This window comes from Pygocentrus nattereri, chromosome 11 (genome assembly GCF_015220715.1).
Source record: "Pygocentrus nattereri isolate fPygNat1 chromosome 11, fPygNat1.pri, whole genome shotgun sequence".
Classification (NCBI taxonomy): Eukaryota; Metazoa; Chordata; class Actinopteri; order Characiformes; family Serrasalmidae; genus Pygocentrus; species Pygocentrus nattereri.
The window spans coordinates 16771701-16789443 of record NC_051221.1 but is presented as its reverse complement, the minus strand read 5'-3'; the positions used below and the strand labels follow the sequence as shown (position 1 = coordinate 16789443).

The window sequence follows — 17743 nt, the reverse complement described above, 5'->3', positions numbered from 1 at the left end:
CAGTTTCACACAGTGTTGGTCACATTTCTTTCTTGCTGCCTTCCTCTCTCTCTTTCTGCTCTCTTTCTTTAGATAATTCATCTATCTTGTTCATCTCCCTCTCCCTCTCTTTCGATCTTGCTCTCTCTCTCTCTCTCTCTCTCTCTCTCTGTCCCTCTCTCTCTTTCTTTGCCTCTCTCTCTGTCTCTCTCTCTGAGTATCTCAGTGTTGGTCACCTCTCTCTCTCACTTTATCTCTCTCTCTCACTGCCTCTCTCTTTCTCTCGCTCTTGTTGTGTCTTGCTCTCTCTCTCTCTCTCTCTCTCTGTCTATCTCTCTCTCTCTGAGTCTCTCAGAGTGTTGGTCACCTCTCTCTTGCTCTCTCTGTCTATCTCTCTCTCTCACTGTCTCTCTCTTTCTCTCGCTCTTGCTGTGTCTTGCTCTCTCTCTCTCTCTCTCTCTCTCTCTCTCTCTCTCTCCGTTTCCCTCTCTCTCTCTCTCCCTTTCTCTCTCTCTCTCTTTCTCTCTCTCTCTCTCTCTCTCTCTCTCTCTCTCTCTCTCTCTCTCGCTCTCTCCCCGCGGAGTTTGTGGCTCGTGCTGAGTGACTGAAAGCCCAGTCCGGGCTGAGCTGTAAGCTGGACTGTGCTCCTCCTTTAACCAACATATGGACTAACTTTCACTAAAGCCTCACTTCTGCACTGCACGGCACAGCTCGCGCTCCGCCACCGCCTCTCTCCTCCGCGCCGTTCCTGCCTTTTGGCGGCTCGTTTGTGTGTATGTGTGTGTGAGTGTGTGTGTGAGTGTGTGTGTGCGTGTGTGTGAGTGTGTGTGTGTGTGTGTGTGTGTGAGTGAGTGTGTGTGTGGTTTTCTTTCTCGATGTTCTAGTTCTCATGATCTCAGCACATATATGAACGCAGCACTGCGGCCACATTTGGACTTAGATCTCCCCCCACACTTCCAGAGAGATGGACCTTGTGGGCTTTTACTTCCTCCAGCTCATCTTCTCAGGTGAGTCGCTCGCTTACGGGCTTCGTCTGCTTCGCATGAAGAGCGCGGCTGTGCGCGCGGGGACGCGTGGAGACGGACAGAGCGCAGCTGATAAAGGGCCGTTTGCTGGTCAGAGTAGTTGTTGGTCTCTCAGAGCAGGTGAAGTTGAGTCGCTCAGAGGCTCGGATGAGCTGCAGCTGGACGGAGAAGTGCAGCTCGAAATGACAGTCAGTGGTCAGAGCGGCTTGGTTCGTGCGTCTGAGGCGCGCGCTGCGTGTGATGAAGCGCTGGAGTGATGTCCACCTGAGCTGGCCGAGCGGGAAAGGCTGCCCTCAGGCTACCGACGCTAAACAACAAGTTTCATTAAGCCGTAACCTCGCTCCGGTTATGAAGAGCTGGAGTTAAACAGCGATTTGACTCAGTCCATTAGTAGCGAGTCTGTGTGATTAGAGCTGTGATTAGAAGATCAAGTCCTGATTGGAATCACAGCTTTTCAGCTTTCCATTACCAGAGAGTCACAAAAGCACTGCATGTGTTAAATCTGCAGCTAAGGCTGACTGATATATCGTCTATACCGGTATACCGCGATATTGACACGCTGTGACATTGCCTTTCTTTTTTAGTGATATCATAGTTTCACAGATATGACATGGCTCTAAAATATAGCCCATAAATCCCTGTTTCCAATGTGTTTGGTTTTAGCATTTTATCTCTATTTAATGCGTTTTAATCAGCAGCTGCAAACTATGACATTTGATGGGACTGTTTTGAAAGACCAGATGAAAAAAAATCCCTAAAAATGAAACGAACAGTTAATTTACTTTCTGTAAAAAGACAATATCTTGCCAAATGAAGTCTAAATCTAGTCCATATTTAAGGTGTATTAGATTTCACCAGAGATCAAAGTTGCAAAAATATTACACGCTTATTTAATTCATTTCTGGATGTTTTAAGTTGTTTTAAGTCATCTTACCTGGTAAAATTGTCTGACTTGTTTTGAGACATAAAATGTTGATTATTTTAATAATGTTCAAAACAGAATAAAACAATTCCTCTAGATAATAATGTTTGAGTTAAAAGACATAAAATGAGGAATATTATATTTTGTTGTTATTGGGACAAAACCTCAGATCTCTATTTTGGTCACTTTTCATGTTTTGAGCTAGTTTGAAAAAGGCGCTTGCCTTCTATATCGTCTCAAAATGTCAACGGACCAACAGAAACTGTCTAAGATTACTTGGAAACAAATCCATTTACTTCCATTAAAGGTTAAGAGCGTTTTTCCGTTTTCTGTAAATATATTTTTTTGGAGATACAAGGTTTTGTCCCAACTACAGTGATATATAATGTTCCTCATTTTATGACTGTTTTCAGAGTCATTTTTAACTTTTAACTTAAATATTATTATCTAGAGGAGTTGTTTTATTATTTTGGTTAATAATTTGGTTTGCTTTGAACATTATTTCTGCCAATAAAATCAGACAATTGTACCAGGTAAGATGACTTAAAGCAGCTTAAAAATCCTGAAATACAATAAATAAACATGAAATATTTTATTTTAGCAACCTTGATCTTTAGTGAAATCTAATGCACTTTGACTGGATTTAGCGTGTTTTACTCCATAAGACTTCATTTTTACAGTGTAAATGTGCTTGATGTTTACAAAACTGTGTATAAGGTTCCCTTTGGCCACTTTAAGAGAAGAAAATGGAATAAAATAGTTCAATGAAGACAAGCTGTACAAGACCTTCTTTTAGCAGCACTAAGGACAAAATTTCTGATTAACTTCTTTAATAATGCAGACTAAAATATCATCTTACACCAAGGTGCCGTGATATAGCAGGACGGTGTCATGATTCTGTGTTTTATCAGTATCGTTGAGCTCTGTCTGTAGCTGACAGCCTGAAGCGATATGCAGTTAGTGCCCTGACCTGAATGGCTGTGTGGTTTCTTTGAGCCGATTAGATATTTCATTTGATGAATGTTTCTGCTTCATTTGAAGCAGCCTTTAAATATCATATGCTTTTGGGTCCATCAGTGTGTGAAAGGGAGAGCTTGTGTGTGGTGGTTTCACAGTGGAATCAGTGAAGAATGCATGTAGCCTATATATGTCCGAACACAGCATAACGACGCCTCCTGAGACATTAACAATGGAACTGAAACACCCTGACTGTAGTACTTGTATTTGAGCCCTGGCCAAAATTCAGGGCTTCTGAAAACATACAATCAATTAGTCAATCAACAAATAAATCGATACCTATTTTACTTGGTTAATGAATTATTCATGTCCATCACATGAAGCTCTTTGTGGAGGGCCCTTCACTGCCTATTTCCCCAGGGGGTTTATATGCAGTCATTTTGCCAACCTTTTTTTCCTGGAATTTTTGCTGGTGAACCCAAGTTTGAGGACTCAAAGGCCAAAGGATGGGAAAACTGAACCGTAACAATAGCCAAAGAATCAGAAGGTTTAACTGAGCAATGCTTTGAAGTCTTTTTCTCAATGGAGATGTGTTTGTCTTTCTTATGCTGTGTTCATGTAACTGGTTTTCTCACTGGTAACACCCATATGCCTAATTTTTCACTGTTCCTTCAGTGCCAGTATCTAGAGTGGAACAACGAAAAACTGAAAATGTACAGGATTCAGGATGAATTTTACCAGGCTAGGAAGTTCATGAATATAAGAAAGGAAATGCATGCTACCACCAGCAACTGTTAAGGCAGTAACTGAAGGTTTCAGCATGAGATTCAGCAAGACTGTATTGGAGGCAAGGAAGTACCTAAAGACGAGAGCTCACAATCTGTAGACTTTTATGGAATTGTATTGCCACATAGTCTCAAAATCAACTGTTAGATGCCTCATCCATACCTTCAGGCTCCATGGAAACTCTAAGACCAGAGCACACAGGCCCAGCGTTCTGCAGCAACCACTAACAAACCAAAACGTTGGGCTGATGTGCCTTCTAGAATGTTCTCTGCCCATTTAAAGCCAACTGCCAGTATGGACATATGAAGAAGAACATCCTTCCTAAAAGCAGCTAAATCAAGAGTCTAGAGCAGGGGTACCCAATCCTGGTCCTAAAGATCTACCACTGTGTGGAGTGTCTAGTCTAACCCTAGTCTAACACAGCTGATGCAGGGGCATCTGACTATAAGTTAGGTGTGTTAGATCTGAGTCAGGATTGAGCAGCTCTGGTCTGGAGTTTATCAGGTGGCAGTTCTATGGTGAGATGAGACAACTTGACTATGTAAATGAAAGATAACCCCAAAACCACTCTAGAACGAGCCTAGAGAAAACTAAATCAGTGTTATGCCCCTAGCCATTTTAGTCAGTGCGTACATAGGGATACCAAGAGTCTGGAAGATTCTTGAAAGATTCTGTATGGAGAAACACTCCAAGGTCCCTCTGTTCTCCAGCCTTGAACAGCGTACATACAGACTCAGTGTAATTATCCCTGCAAAAAGATGCTGCAGGAAGTACTAAACACAGCAATGCCAATAATTGTGAAACATGTAATATATCTCAGTAATGGACTATTTGTTTTACACAAATAGGCCAGTCTTTTTTTCCTTATTTCCATCAATAATGTAAATAATTCATGGCCTGTGTGTATATATGCACTTCAGAGAGGGTTTCTGTGATATTCTTGGCTGGTCCAGTGTCCTGTAATTGTACCCCTTAGTAATGCAGGTCTCTTAGTTATGGTGAATTTTGAGAATCTCTCAGAGCATTTTTCTTGGTGAGTATGTGATGGAAATGTTGTCTTTAAAAAATAACATCTGTTTTAGCATCTGTGCGTCCCCTTCACATATCTTCAAAATGCTCGGTAATCATCACAGCACCTATGTGTGGAAAAGAATTCATTTTGTCGGGATCCATATATCACAACAATTATTAGCAAGTTACAGTTCTACACTAATGCATTTTTCAGTTCAGGCCTTATTGACTCCTCCAAGGGTCCAGGGTAGTCATTCCATCATTCACTCTGGTCTACGGTGTATGGACTGGGAGTCTTTTTACAGCTGTTTCTTGCAGCAGAGCAAAGAACCCCATTCCTTGGTTTTCGTTGCTGTCCATTCGTCAGGTGCATTCTGTCAATATCCCAGTGAGAGAAAAGTCTGACTCTGTGCTCTGTCTGCTCACTCAGTGGTGGTCCTGGCAATCAACCCTCAACTCATCAGTAAATAGGCTGAACTACACAAAGGAAACGGAAAGAAAGAAAAATATGGTAAACTCTTTGGATTAACCAAAAATGAGAGGCTGGATTAGAGGCAATGCTAGCCTCATATGGGATTTAATTCAGTTTGTCTTCCGGTAATTCCCTTGTCACCAGAAAAGCAGCCACTTCCTCTGTGATTAGCTGAGGCAGGAGTCGATTTGTGCTCGAAGAACCTGTGAAGTAGAAACTCTATCAGTGTCCATTAGCCGAAAAGGATGACTGACACATGTTAATTCTGACCTTGTTATTTCATTATCGTTATTGACATGACAGCTACACCAGTATTGATCGCTTCCTTTCAGGTTCTCGCAGCTTGTCCAATTTTTGTGCAGCATACATAACATTGTTATTGATAGTGTCTGTGACACAGGTGGAATCACCCTTGTAAGACAAATAGAAAAGAGCAAGGTGCCTCCAAAGGGGAAATGCATTCATTTAAGGGAAGAAAACAATGGGGAAAATATTTGGCAGGGACTTCAAATGCTTTATTGAGAGGGCACACAGAGAGAACTCCCCAATATTTAAAAATATACACAGTATATTCAGCTAATAGGTGTATTATCTCTTTATTTTCACTGCTTATAGTGTCATAATGCTGTACTGCTATTTATTTGTGGCATATACCTCGTAAAAGAAATCTAAATTAGGGCTGGATGATGTATCATCTATAGCAGTGTAGATCTTTTTTTTATTTTAGCCAGGTTTTTAACCATATACAGTTATATGCAAATGTTTGAAAACGCTAATACAAAATCACTGTTTATTAGTTTATTAGTTATTAGTTTTGTTGACCCTGTGATGGACTGGCGGCCTCTCCAGGGTGTTTCCTGCCTTCCGCCCGATGAATGCTGGAATAGGCTCCAGCAACCCCCGCAACCCAGAAGGATAAGTGTCTTGGGAGGTGGATGGATGTAAGATGGATAGTTTTGTTGATATTCTGAGTGAAGAAGTTAACACATCCTCTACAGAGAACACACTTAAATATGGTGTTTTTTTTGCTAAATGTAGTGCACAATTTCTTTTCATTTGCTAAATTTAACATTATGGAATAAATAACACATAACATATGAGCTGCACCTTTTGCACAACTACTATGTTAAATTCAGCAAATATACAGTAATTGTGCATTCTAATGTACAGAAGTGCGTCCTCTGTAAAGGGTGTGTTAACTTAATTCCTCTTGATAAATCAACAAACTATGTCATTTGACCAGGGACGCCCAAACCTTTTTATAAAAGTGTATTTCATAGGTAATCCAATATGATGACCATGAAATAGCCATTCTTCTGTTGCCATGTAGTTTGCTTTCAGCAATGGAAGAACAGTGTAAAATTCATAAACATCAAATTATTAGAAGTTTCCTTTCTAGAAATGTGCTTTTTGTCTAGTTAACATATACAAACCATGTAAGGTTCCTTTTTGTGTAGTGTTAAGAGAAAAAAATGTCAGGATTGTAAGACATTCTTTAAACAGCAACTCTTTACTTGAACTCTTAAGCCTACTTAATTTTAACATACAGTTGTATATGTATCCATGACTTTTGCACAGACCACATTTTATGCTTTTTTCTCCATGTACAGTACTGTGCGAAAGTCTTAGGCACCCTAAGACTTTGTGTGTGTGTGTGTGTGTGTGTGTGTGTGTGTGTGTGATTTTATGGATGTTAGTGTGATCAGTGCTTCAGTAAATTGTGCTCATGATGTAATTGATGATATTAACAAGTCTCTGTGGCGGCTGTGAAGGTGTCAAGGAAAAATATGGACCCAAGAAATTCTTGTTACTTTTTACTGTTTTTATGTTGATTTGAATTATGAATCTGACTTTATTCTAATGTATATTGTGATAAACTCACTGCTGAGGTCAATTGTTAAAAAATTTGCTTAGATGCCTAAAACTTTTGCACAGTACTGTATGTTCAATTCAGTGTGTTCTCAGTAGAGCATGTGTTACTTATTTTCATTTAGAAAATCAACAAAACATGTCATTTGACCAGGGATGCCCAAATTTTTGCATACAGCTGTAACCAAAATATTTTGTATAGTAACATAACAGCGTTACAACAATTATCACAGATATGCAAGTAAAAATGTTCAGATGGCTTGAGCGTCTCCTACAGCCGTCAAACTCAATCAGCTTGTGTGGCTGGAACATATATATGTGTGTGTGTGTGTATGTGTGTGTGTGTATGATATATAATGTCACATATCATAATAGCATCATGTCACATATCATAACATCTATTATGATATGTTTATGGCTTGATTATATTAATCTTATGTTGCAGGGTTCAAGTGTTTCTAATACTTTGCAAATATGGGTTCATTACGTTTGTTAACGTGAACTTATTAAAATATGATAATATTAATACAATATGATATCATAATAGCATGATATATTTGAGATATATTGTGATACTGAAATGTACCAACAATTCCCAGCTTTGAGCTAAACATTATTTTCTACAATATAAAAAAGAAGGCAGTATGCTTGGGAATGGTATAGGGCTTAAAAGTGCCTGTTTAGTGAGTGTTTTATTCACAGCCCTCTGTGCATCTCTGAAGACTGCACTGAGGTATGATCTACATTTCAGTTTGACTTGGCTAATGCTGCATTTCCACAGTGGTTCACCACAAGTTGTGTGCTAGAGAATTCCCAGCCAGAAAATACAGTCAATGTATTGATTTTATCTGCAATGACGAATGTGTAGCGGAGTTCACTGTGACAGACCTGTGCATAAGTCGCATAATATAGAACCAAATGCATTCACATACAGTAGGTCCTTGTTTTTTGTTTTTTTTTAATTATTTGGCAACCTGCTACAGTTCATCACAGTCAGACCATGGCCATTTCCTCTGAAGGCGCTAGCCTAACTTTAAGCTTAAGGTGAACACATTGAATATTAATGGTCCTTTTTACATGGATAAAACATGATGCCTGGTGGCATTGAATCCAGGGATTCAATGGCATTTTCCATTTAAAAAAAGGGTGATAACAACACGAGGGTTAGGTGATATGTGTACACAAAAAGAAGAGAATAAGCCTTAAGGGTGAAAATTAAATGGCTACAAAAAAAGTTCATGTTGATAAAATGTCGGCCTCTGATCTCTGATAGCTCATGAAACACATGTGGAAACACCTATCTGAAGATTGACTTATTACAAAAACACCAAGAAATCAAAGTTACATCAGCGAGAGTAAGAAGCAGCGTCCTTTACAAGAACATCGTAACGGTGTTCTTGTCCTCACGTTCTATACACAGTGGATGGTGATCTGTATCACTAGCTTGGAGTGATAAGCAGAGAGAGGAGGAGAGAGAATCTTATCAGCAAGCATATTTTGGCAGCTTCTGAAAAGAATGTGTCATGGAGCTCATCTAAAACGGAGATCGCTCATAATGAAGGGCTTATCAGAGATGACATGTTCTTCAAATGGCAAAGCCTTTACTGTTGAGAGAATATATCACTTCAGCTTGATAATAGGAATAGTATTTATGAGGATCAGAGCCTACGACTTCTAACCATTCATCCACAATGTATACGGCCCTTCTTTTGTTGCTTTGAGTCGGATCAAGTTACCATTTTTCATATTTTGATTGAATTATTTTCCATGCTTTCATAGTAGGCTCAGTTAGTGTGGATCAGGAGTGTGATTCCTGGCTGAAATGTTGTAATAGCCTCCTTTTTTAACTTTTTCTCAAATTTCACTGTAAACTTCCGGTTTAGACCCAAGGGTTCTGAGCAGTGGGCGGTGCTATGAGGCTTATTAGATTCTGACCATATTGTTTGCACTGACAGAGTGGGGGTATTAAATCTATAGAGACTCGTACGTGTAGTAATGTGTGGTACCTGGCTGTGCTGCTGCTGCCTCTGTTCTACTCTCCTGTCATATTCAGGGCCTTTAGAATTGTCCTCATGTTTAATTATACATGCCTTAAACCGTGCAGTTGAGCGGGCTCTTTTCCTTTCATCTAATGTCAGTCAGTTTGATGGCTTTGACCTTTCATCCTGACATTATTCAATACTGCACACAATCATCTGCCTACAATATTAAACCATAATAGCTCCAAACAGTACATAATGTAAGGAGTTAGATGGAGTCACAGTTGAGAAGTCTAAGGTTCCTCGGTCAGGATTAATCTTGGTGACAGGTCATTTAAAATGGTCGCTGAGCAGCGGGCTGGAAATTACCCCTACAGACCAGAGCCGGCGCTGGCGGAAGCCGAGGCATTTGGTTCGGGATGAAAGCCTGGCCCTCTTTCCCACCAGTCCTGTTAAGAAATGCAGGGGATTGCTTCAGGGTTCGAGGACTATGGTGTCCTCCAAGGGCCAAACAGAGGCTCATTAGTTGAGCGACTGTTGACAGTTACCCAAGAACAGTGTGCGTGTGTTCAGGGGAAAGTGAGAGCAGGAGAGAAAGAGAGAAATGGAGAGAGGGAGAGAGAGAGAAATGGAGAAAGGGAGAAATAGAGAATAGAGTTGGTTTCTGCTGCTGGATAGGCGCAGTGCCTCTGTGACCCAACTTCAAATAGAGGGCTTTAGCTGTTCTGCAGAGCAAGTGCCAGTTTAACAAGAACAAACAGCTGTGTCTAGGCAGCACAGAGCTAGAATTTTTGTTAGCATGGCGAACACTGGGAGGCTTATGTATTTCCTCAAGATCCTCCATGGGATGTTTGGCCTTATGCTGTGTTCTACGTTTTGTTCCAAGCACTCGGGCCAAGCATTTTTTTCTCCAGGTGGACACAGTAGTAGGTTCTGGGGTTTATATTCTATAGTTTCAGCCTGAAAGGGCTGTAAGTACTCATTATATTAGTAATCAACTAATGTTTCAGATTATTTTGACACACCATTAAGTAATTCGGTTAGGGTAGCCTTGATTAGAAAAACACGGATGGCCTCAAAAAGATGAGCGAAAAAGAAGAAGAAGAAAAAAAAAGGATCAGGGCATGAAATGAAGCTCTAAATGGCATAATTAAAAAAAAAAAATTAAATTGGATCTGAATTTCTGAATTCTGAATTCTGAGTTTTTCATTTTCAAGTAATCATGAAAGTTGGAAATAAGATCACATAGTATGTTAGAATTGACATTTGGGGAGTTTCATATCTGTTCAGTCCAAGAAGAAGGACGCATAGAAAGGCTACTGCAGCCAGCGAAAGGCTGCCACTAAAGTCCTTATAGAAAAGTCTGTCATCTCAGCTGCCATCTTGGCAATGTCCCAGACTTTTACACTGCAAAACAATGGTATCTTGTCAAGTGAAATCATCTTAAATCTAGTCAACATATCTAATATTTCTCATGTGGAGACCATTGAAGCTTAATGTAAGATTATTAAACGTGTTTTTTGAGTTTTTTTTTACTTGTTTTAAGTAATTTTATCATGTAAAAATATCTCACAACGTTTGCTTGTTATATTCCTTGATATCGACTAGATTATTGTTTGCAGAGTATCTCTCTTAGTGAAGATCTATACACCCTAGACTGAAAGCTACATTAATGTTTTTAAAACATTTTTGACATTGCTGGTAGAAATCTGACAAGCAGCAGAAATAGCTTGTGGAATTTGGCTTAGATAAAATGCAGTATTTTTCAGCTTGTGCTGTCACTACTGTGCATGTCTCTGCAATGAGTGAGAGCTTTTCTTGCTTGCAACTTAACCAGCAAGTAGATGGGCTCATTTCATTGCAGGGTGGAACTCTCTCCATAAACAGACGCCCCGTGGAGCACTATGAGTTTTCCTTTTCATCTTCCATTCAGTGAGTGACCTGTCTCCTCCTTTATAATGTCTCTGCTACCACACACCAGATGAGAAGTGCTGTACTTCAAAGCAAACAGTACAAAGAGTAGCTATAGCACATAAGAAATGCCACAGATAAACCTCAAACTCAACTTTATTTACATTCTACTCATTTTCATTCATGAAAGTAAACATGCAGTATCATTTAGTGAAAATATCACATTTAGTGTCACTGTTTTGAGCTAAAAGGTATGAGGTGAAATGTAACTTTGGGGCTAACCCAGTAATGTTAGCTGAGGTGAAGACAGATTATTAGGATTTGTCTGTTTATCTTAAAGACTTTACATTGTCAGTCTTTCTTTACCTACTATACATTTTTGCTCTAAGTCATTAGTGTGTAACAATACTGTAATATTAATATGCCTGCTGGCACTTAAAAAAGCACCTTACAACTTTTTGATTTATCAAATTTATCAATTTTGATTGGAATTTCCATCCATAATAAAATACTATGTGGGTTTAACATAGTACAGTAATGTAGTGCAGTAAACGCTGGCTATTAAAAAAGTGCCTTACAAATTCAAATATCAAAATTGATTGATATGCCCATCAGTAATAAAATACTATGTGTAAAAAATGCATATACAGTACTGTGCAAATGTTTTAGGCATCTATGCAATTTTTTAAATAATTTACCTCAGCAGTGAGTTTATCAGAATATAAATTAGAATAAAGTCAGATTCATAATTCAAATAAACATAAAAACAATAAAAAGTAACAAGAATTTCTTGGGTCCATATTTTTCCTTGACACCTTCACAGCCGCCACAGAGACTTGTTAATATCATCAGTTACATCATGAGCTCAATTTAATGAAGCACTGATTGGTCAAACCAGGAGTTGCTTTTTAATTACATATAATACTGGGCTTCCTCGAGGAGAGGAAATGGCTAAACAAACACAATAACTTTAATGTTTGAGAGCAATGAGGAGGTGGACGCATATGCAAAGATAAGTGAGATTTATTACGGGCAAATCCATATTCAGGGTCAAGACAGTCCAAGGTCAATGAGCCAACATGGAGAACAGGAGGGACATAACAAAAAAACGAACACAGGATAAGCAGACTACGGAGGCCGGACGATTGACACTAAAAAACAAAATTAAAATCATACACTACAAACAAAGATCAGCAACCTAACACAGGGCTTAAATACAACAGGGATGACGAGGGACAAAAAGACACAGGTGGCAAACACAGGTGCTTACAATCAGGGGCGGAGTCGAGAAACAAGGGGGCAGGACAGGGAAGAATCAAAAAAAAAGAAAGCACATGGACAAGTGAACAAAAGCACATGGATGCCTGGGAGGGGAAAATCATGACACTAACATCCATAAAATCACTATTTATTATTTATATGATTATATATATAGAATATGAATTAATAATTATATATATATATATATATATATATATATATATATAATTATTAATTCATATTCTGTACATTTTGTTTATTCAAATATTAACACTTTTCTCAGCAGATAAACACAAACTACACAAATAAATAGATTTTGAAAATGTGTCTTGGGTGCCTAAGACTTTCACACAGTACTTTATATAGTCCATCCATCCATCCATCCATCTTCTAAGCCGCTTCTCCGTCAGGGTCGCGGGGGGGGTGCTGGAGCCTATCCCAGCAGTCTTCGGGCGAAAGGCAGGACACACCCTGGACAGGTCGCCAGTCCATCGCAGGGCAGACAGACAGACACAGACACTCACACCTAGGGGTAATTTAGCATGTCCAATTGGCCTGACCGCATGTCTTTGGACTGTGGGAGGAAACCGGAGAACCCGGATGAAACCCACGCAGACACGGGGAGAACATGCAAACTCCACACAGAGAGGACCCCGGTCACCCGGCCGGGGAATCGAACCCAGGCCCTACTTGCTGTGAGGCAACAGCGCTACCCACCGTGCCATTAGGCTCTATTTCTTGTAAAAACAGAAAGAATTTAAAAAACACATTATCCCTATCATTGCCAGTCAGGTGAACTTTATTCTGTGATTTTCTGAACAGATACATTGAATTCATAGTTGTGACTGCCTTAATTCTGAACTGTGACAACGGTAAACTTTCTTTACCTGTGGTGAACCCTCCCCCCATGGGGTTTAACAGCAGAAGGCAGGGCCTCTCTGTCGGTCATGCAGCACTGTGAAGGCCCTTTTACCAGAGACATCCTGGGGGAAATAATCCCTTAAATTAGGTGTCAGACTTTGGTCATTTTCTCAACAAGAAGCAGTCGATTTTTCCGTTAGAGGCACTCGGGGGGTCACTCCTCACCTCTGCCGCCTTTCCTCGGCCCTCTGTCAGGCAGCTTTAGTCCACTTTTGCTTTTTTCGCTTCTCTTATGAAGAGCTGTTGTTTCCCAGAGCTCTCATGAGACACCCTCTTGCTCTGCCTTGCATGCTGGAGCAAATCTTCAATTCGCTTACCACCTAGCCCTAGCAGGTGTATTTTTTAACCGATCACTGCTGGACTGGACAGCCGCATCTGATGGCAAGTGCTTTTATTTCTCTCTATTTATTTACAAGTGCAAGAGACACATGCCAAAGGAAGTAAGTGTAGAGACACAAACTCCATCAGTGAGTGAGAGAGACGGAGAGAGAGAGAGACACACACACACACGCACAGAAAGTAAAGTAATAGAAAACACTGAGTGGATGTCACTGGTAAAGCGGTGATGGATGCGGCTGTCTGATTTCATTGTGGTCACGGCACAACATTTATGACAGCTAGGATGAATGAGCTCCTCACCCAGAACAGGTATTATACCTGTGCTCCATGCATGTGTTATTTCCTTTATTCTTTATTTCTTTATTATTACTCACTTTCGCAAACATAAATGTGGGTTCGATATCTGTGGCATTTAATTACAGCAAGGCCACTCAAATGTTTGCCCATATTCGCAGGGAGGTAAATTACACAGCACTTGCGGATGTGGAATAAAACTCTGCTTTATCAGCAGCAGCAGGCTGCAGCATGCGACTGTAGACAAACAGAGGCAAAAGGCTGAGAGTTCTGTTGCCTCTGCTGCTTTATGGATGGGCTTTTAATGAATCAAATCAATATAATCAATGTCAACCAGCAATACAGTCTGCCTGGAAGTGCTTCAGTCCCACTGATTCTCATCAGTAAGGCAAAGACGCATGACTAAAGAAATCTGATAGCACTCGTCACTGATTCGCTGAGCTCCTTAGTGACAGGAGTGCAAAGGGGGGGGACAAGACTCGTTGAAGTCTCTTTTTAACCTCAAAGGCACTTTCGTCTTCACTCCCTCCTCCCCCAATTCTTTTTTCTTTTCTTTTGAAACCACTGCATCATGATGCAATTCGGGAAAGAGGAGAGACACTAGAGCTCAATTCGGCGTCCAGTTAGAAAATTCTAAGCAAACTAGCAGAGCTGGAGCAAGGCTATGTTCCAGGAAAGGAAACAAACCATTAGTGGGGCAGCAGACAGGAACCGGCTGGAGGGCACCTGTCTCACGGAGATGCTGCGGATTTACAGCTGCTGCTCCGCTGCAGAGAGGCTGCCACCTCTGCTCTCCAGCCTGTGATTAATTAAGGCAAGCGGCAGCAAAGAGAAGAGCACTACTTGCAAATGCCATGCGCATAACAGTGATTTTTCTATTACATGTTTTCAGTATTACAACTATTTTCTTATGTTTACCTTGCTTATGTCCTGGAAGACATTCTGAAAAAAAAAATCAATTTGTATTTCCCAGAGGAAAATTGCACTGCTCAAACGTTGCTCTCTGAAAAGTTCTTGAGAGAAACATCATTTAGACCAAAAAGACGCATGAGGAATGATGCAGGCAGGAGAAATGAAAGATTAGGCTTAGTTGTAGATAAAGATGAGCATTAGTGTCTTATCAAACCTGAGCTCAATTATGGAGATGTCTACTAAACCCGAGTAACCATGTGAGATTTCTGAGAAATATCAGACCCGCAGGAGATCTAAGCAGATGTCTCCTTTATCTTTCCATCTGTTCGCTACGAGAAACTACAGAGATACTAACAAGATCTCTTTCTTGATTTTAAACTTCTATGAGCAGTCACTAAAGTTAGCATGGAGCAACATCTTAAAGTGATAGCATACTGGTGGATGTCAGATGATGGAGGACAATTTAGCAGGAAATTATTAGATTGGTTGAAATTTTTAAGATTAAAATTAGGCCTGCAGAGAACTAACCTAGAACTCTGAATATACTTTTTCTCAGGAGAGTTAAACTCTAGCAACACACTCCCAAAGCGGCCAACAGTTAACAAAAGAAGTAATTTGCACATTTCCTTCAAACCGTGTCGAGTGGTTAAGGTCTTTCTGCAGGCTCCATAGTGGTCATTCTGCAGGCAGAATAAAAATCAACTGGGATATTGTGGCATCTGCAAAATGCTCCATGTTTCTGAGAGGGTTTTTGGGGTGTGGCATGCAAAGGTCATTTGTTGCTGTTTATGTTGTTGCTTGTTAGGTTGAAATGTGTATATGCGTTGTTTTATTGTGCCATGTTGTGGGTTATTTTGTGTCAGTTTAGAGCTCACCATGGAGAGAAGATGTAGGGCTAGAAGTGACCTTCCCTCTACTGCAGTGGTTTGAGTAGGCATTTTTTTCACTTGCTGCCTGTTCATTAAAAGAGCATTTGACTTAAGTACAGTGTTTCTTGTGCCTTCTTCTGTGTTGACGCCACAGTTTGTTTAATTAATGTAATAAAATTTGATATTTTTCCCTATATTTCTTCTATTTGATAATCTAGGTGACACACATCCATCCAGCCCTATCTCTTAGGTGGACTCCATTTCCCAGAACCCTCTGGGTGAACACATGACTGTGATGTCACACCAATTTGCACATCAGAGATCAGGTTAACATATAAGCCCACTCTTTAGCTCAGTGTGAGGTATTGTTTCACAGCTACTGAGAGGCCTTTCTTGTGTTTTGGTTGTTTGATTCTAGCTCTGACTTTTGCCTGTCCCACTTTTGGATTTTATTTGCTTGGTCTGATTTGTGTTATGTTTTTCTGTTTGTATATTTTGGCATCTGAATTTTATCAGTTTTTTGATGATGACTCTGGAAAGCGAAGGACACTGTTGGCTCTCTTTGTGTGAAATGTCATGACTACGCATTGAGCTGTTAGTGAGCAATGAGGGGTGAAAACGGGCTGATAACCCCTTGCTGTGCAAACAGCTCACACCTCTCCACATAGATGGCCATGCTGAGACAAAACAGACAGCACAACTGCTGCTTTCTTCATGCCCAATGATAGTGTAAAATAAAAGCTGACATGATAAAAGCACAAAAAAGAGCATTTGAACACAATAAAAGCATTTGTATAAATGTTGACTTGCTTGCTCACCTACAAAGATGAAATTGCTGTTCACATCTGGTTTTGTAAATCATACACATATCCATCTGTAGTGCGAAAGCTGAGGGTCCTTCAAAAACCAGGCAGAAATTGCATTTTATGGCTGCTGTCAAAAGGGGTTAAGTATCCTCAAATAGACATTTTATGTGGTTTGTAGCATTGTGTGGCATACTGTTATTTATAAAAATGAACAAAAGTATGATGTATAGCTAAAACAGCAGTGGCAGCAATCATGAAGCACAGATTTTGGCTGTTCTTTTGTCTGTTTTATAGGTTATAGTATATCATACAGTGTCAGAAACCACATAAGTAAGTCAATAACAAATGTATCATTCCCGCACCGGGCTCTTGAAAATGTTTAATTTCGTCATCCGTGTTCCACTTTGGTGTACTAGAAAAGGTCCCCAGCTGGTCTTATTTCATCGTGAGTTCTGCAGACTTAACACAAAGTGCTATCATGTTATATTAGTGACAGATCGTATAGCTGGCAGATTAAGGGATCTGCATCTGTCATTGGTTGGGCCCTTAACTTTCGCAGTTCTCTTGGCTTGTTAGAGCCAAATGAACTGGATGGAGAGAATGTCAGTAAGCATTTGACAGCTCCCTGTGAAGAGCGCTTAAGCAGGGAAGGCCCAGTGCCAAGGACCTGCCTCTGGAGAGTGATCACTCCATATTAGGCCCGTTTACTCTCCCTCTCACCCACAGTCAAGGGGAATTAGCCCAGGTCTTAAGTTAAGCAGCCGAATGAAACTGTGGTGAACCCCAGCAGTGCTGACCTTTACGCTAATGAACTTTCACACAATTGCTAACAGCGTACACCACAGTGATGGTAACAACAGCTTTCATGGCTTTAAGATGAATGTTACATGGATTGTATTTAAGTAGTTTCATTCCTCGGGGGAAACAACAACCCCCCCCCCCAAAAAAAGAAAGTGTTGATGTGTCAGTTAAACATGCAAGTAAGCCCAAATAAGTCTGATAACTAGTGATGCCTGCTAATCCTTTGCCATTGCTGTAAGGCAGCTGTGCAAAGGAAGGCAGGAGCCAGCAGCAGTCAAATGTTCTGAAAATGCAGCCGAGACGCTTTAAGACTTTATCTCAGACTCCACACACGTAGCAGCAAAGGAACGATGCCAGCGCCATATGTTTCCCAAACATCTAGAGAGGCTTGTGGAAGCTGGCGCGTTCAGGCGAGTAAGCCGCAGCTGCCAGCTGATATACCTGCATGTGTAGGAATGCAGATGCATGGACTTTTTCCCCATGATGTACAGTACTTACAGTGCAGTACGGACCCAGTAGAGTCAAATGGTTGAAGTATGGCAAGGGGTTGACTCTTGGATGTAGGGATTGGTATGTCCATGATTTTTGCTATTTGCCACTGCAGAAATCTGTGTCAGAATGATAAATAAA

General features: G+C 40.4%; 1 protein-coding gene across 1 annotated transcript in view; it reads left to right on the top strand.

Annotated features, from left to right (window-relative positions):
- Positions 1-565: 565 nt before the first annotated feature.
- The window catches only part of gfra4b (GDNF family receptor alpha 4b), a 90786-nt gene continuing 73608 nt past the window's right edge, over positions 566-17743 (top strand). Inside the window, exon 1 of the mRNA XM_017703801.2 lies at positions 566-986. Coding sequence (XP_017559290.1) covers positions 944-986 — 43 coding nt within the window. The 5' untranslated portion in view covers positions 566-943. The remainder of the gene's footprint in view (positions 987-17743) is intronic.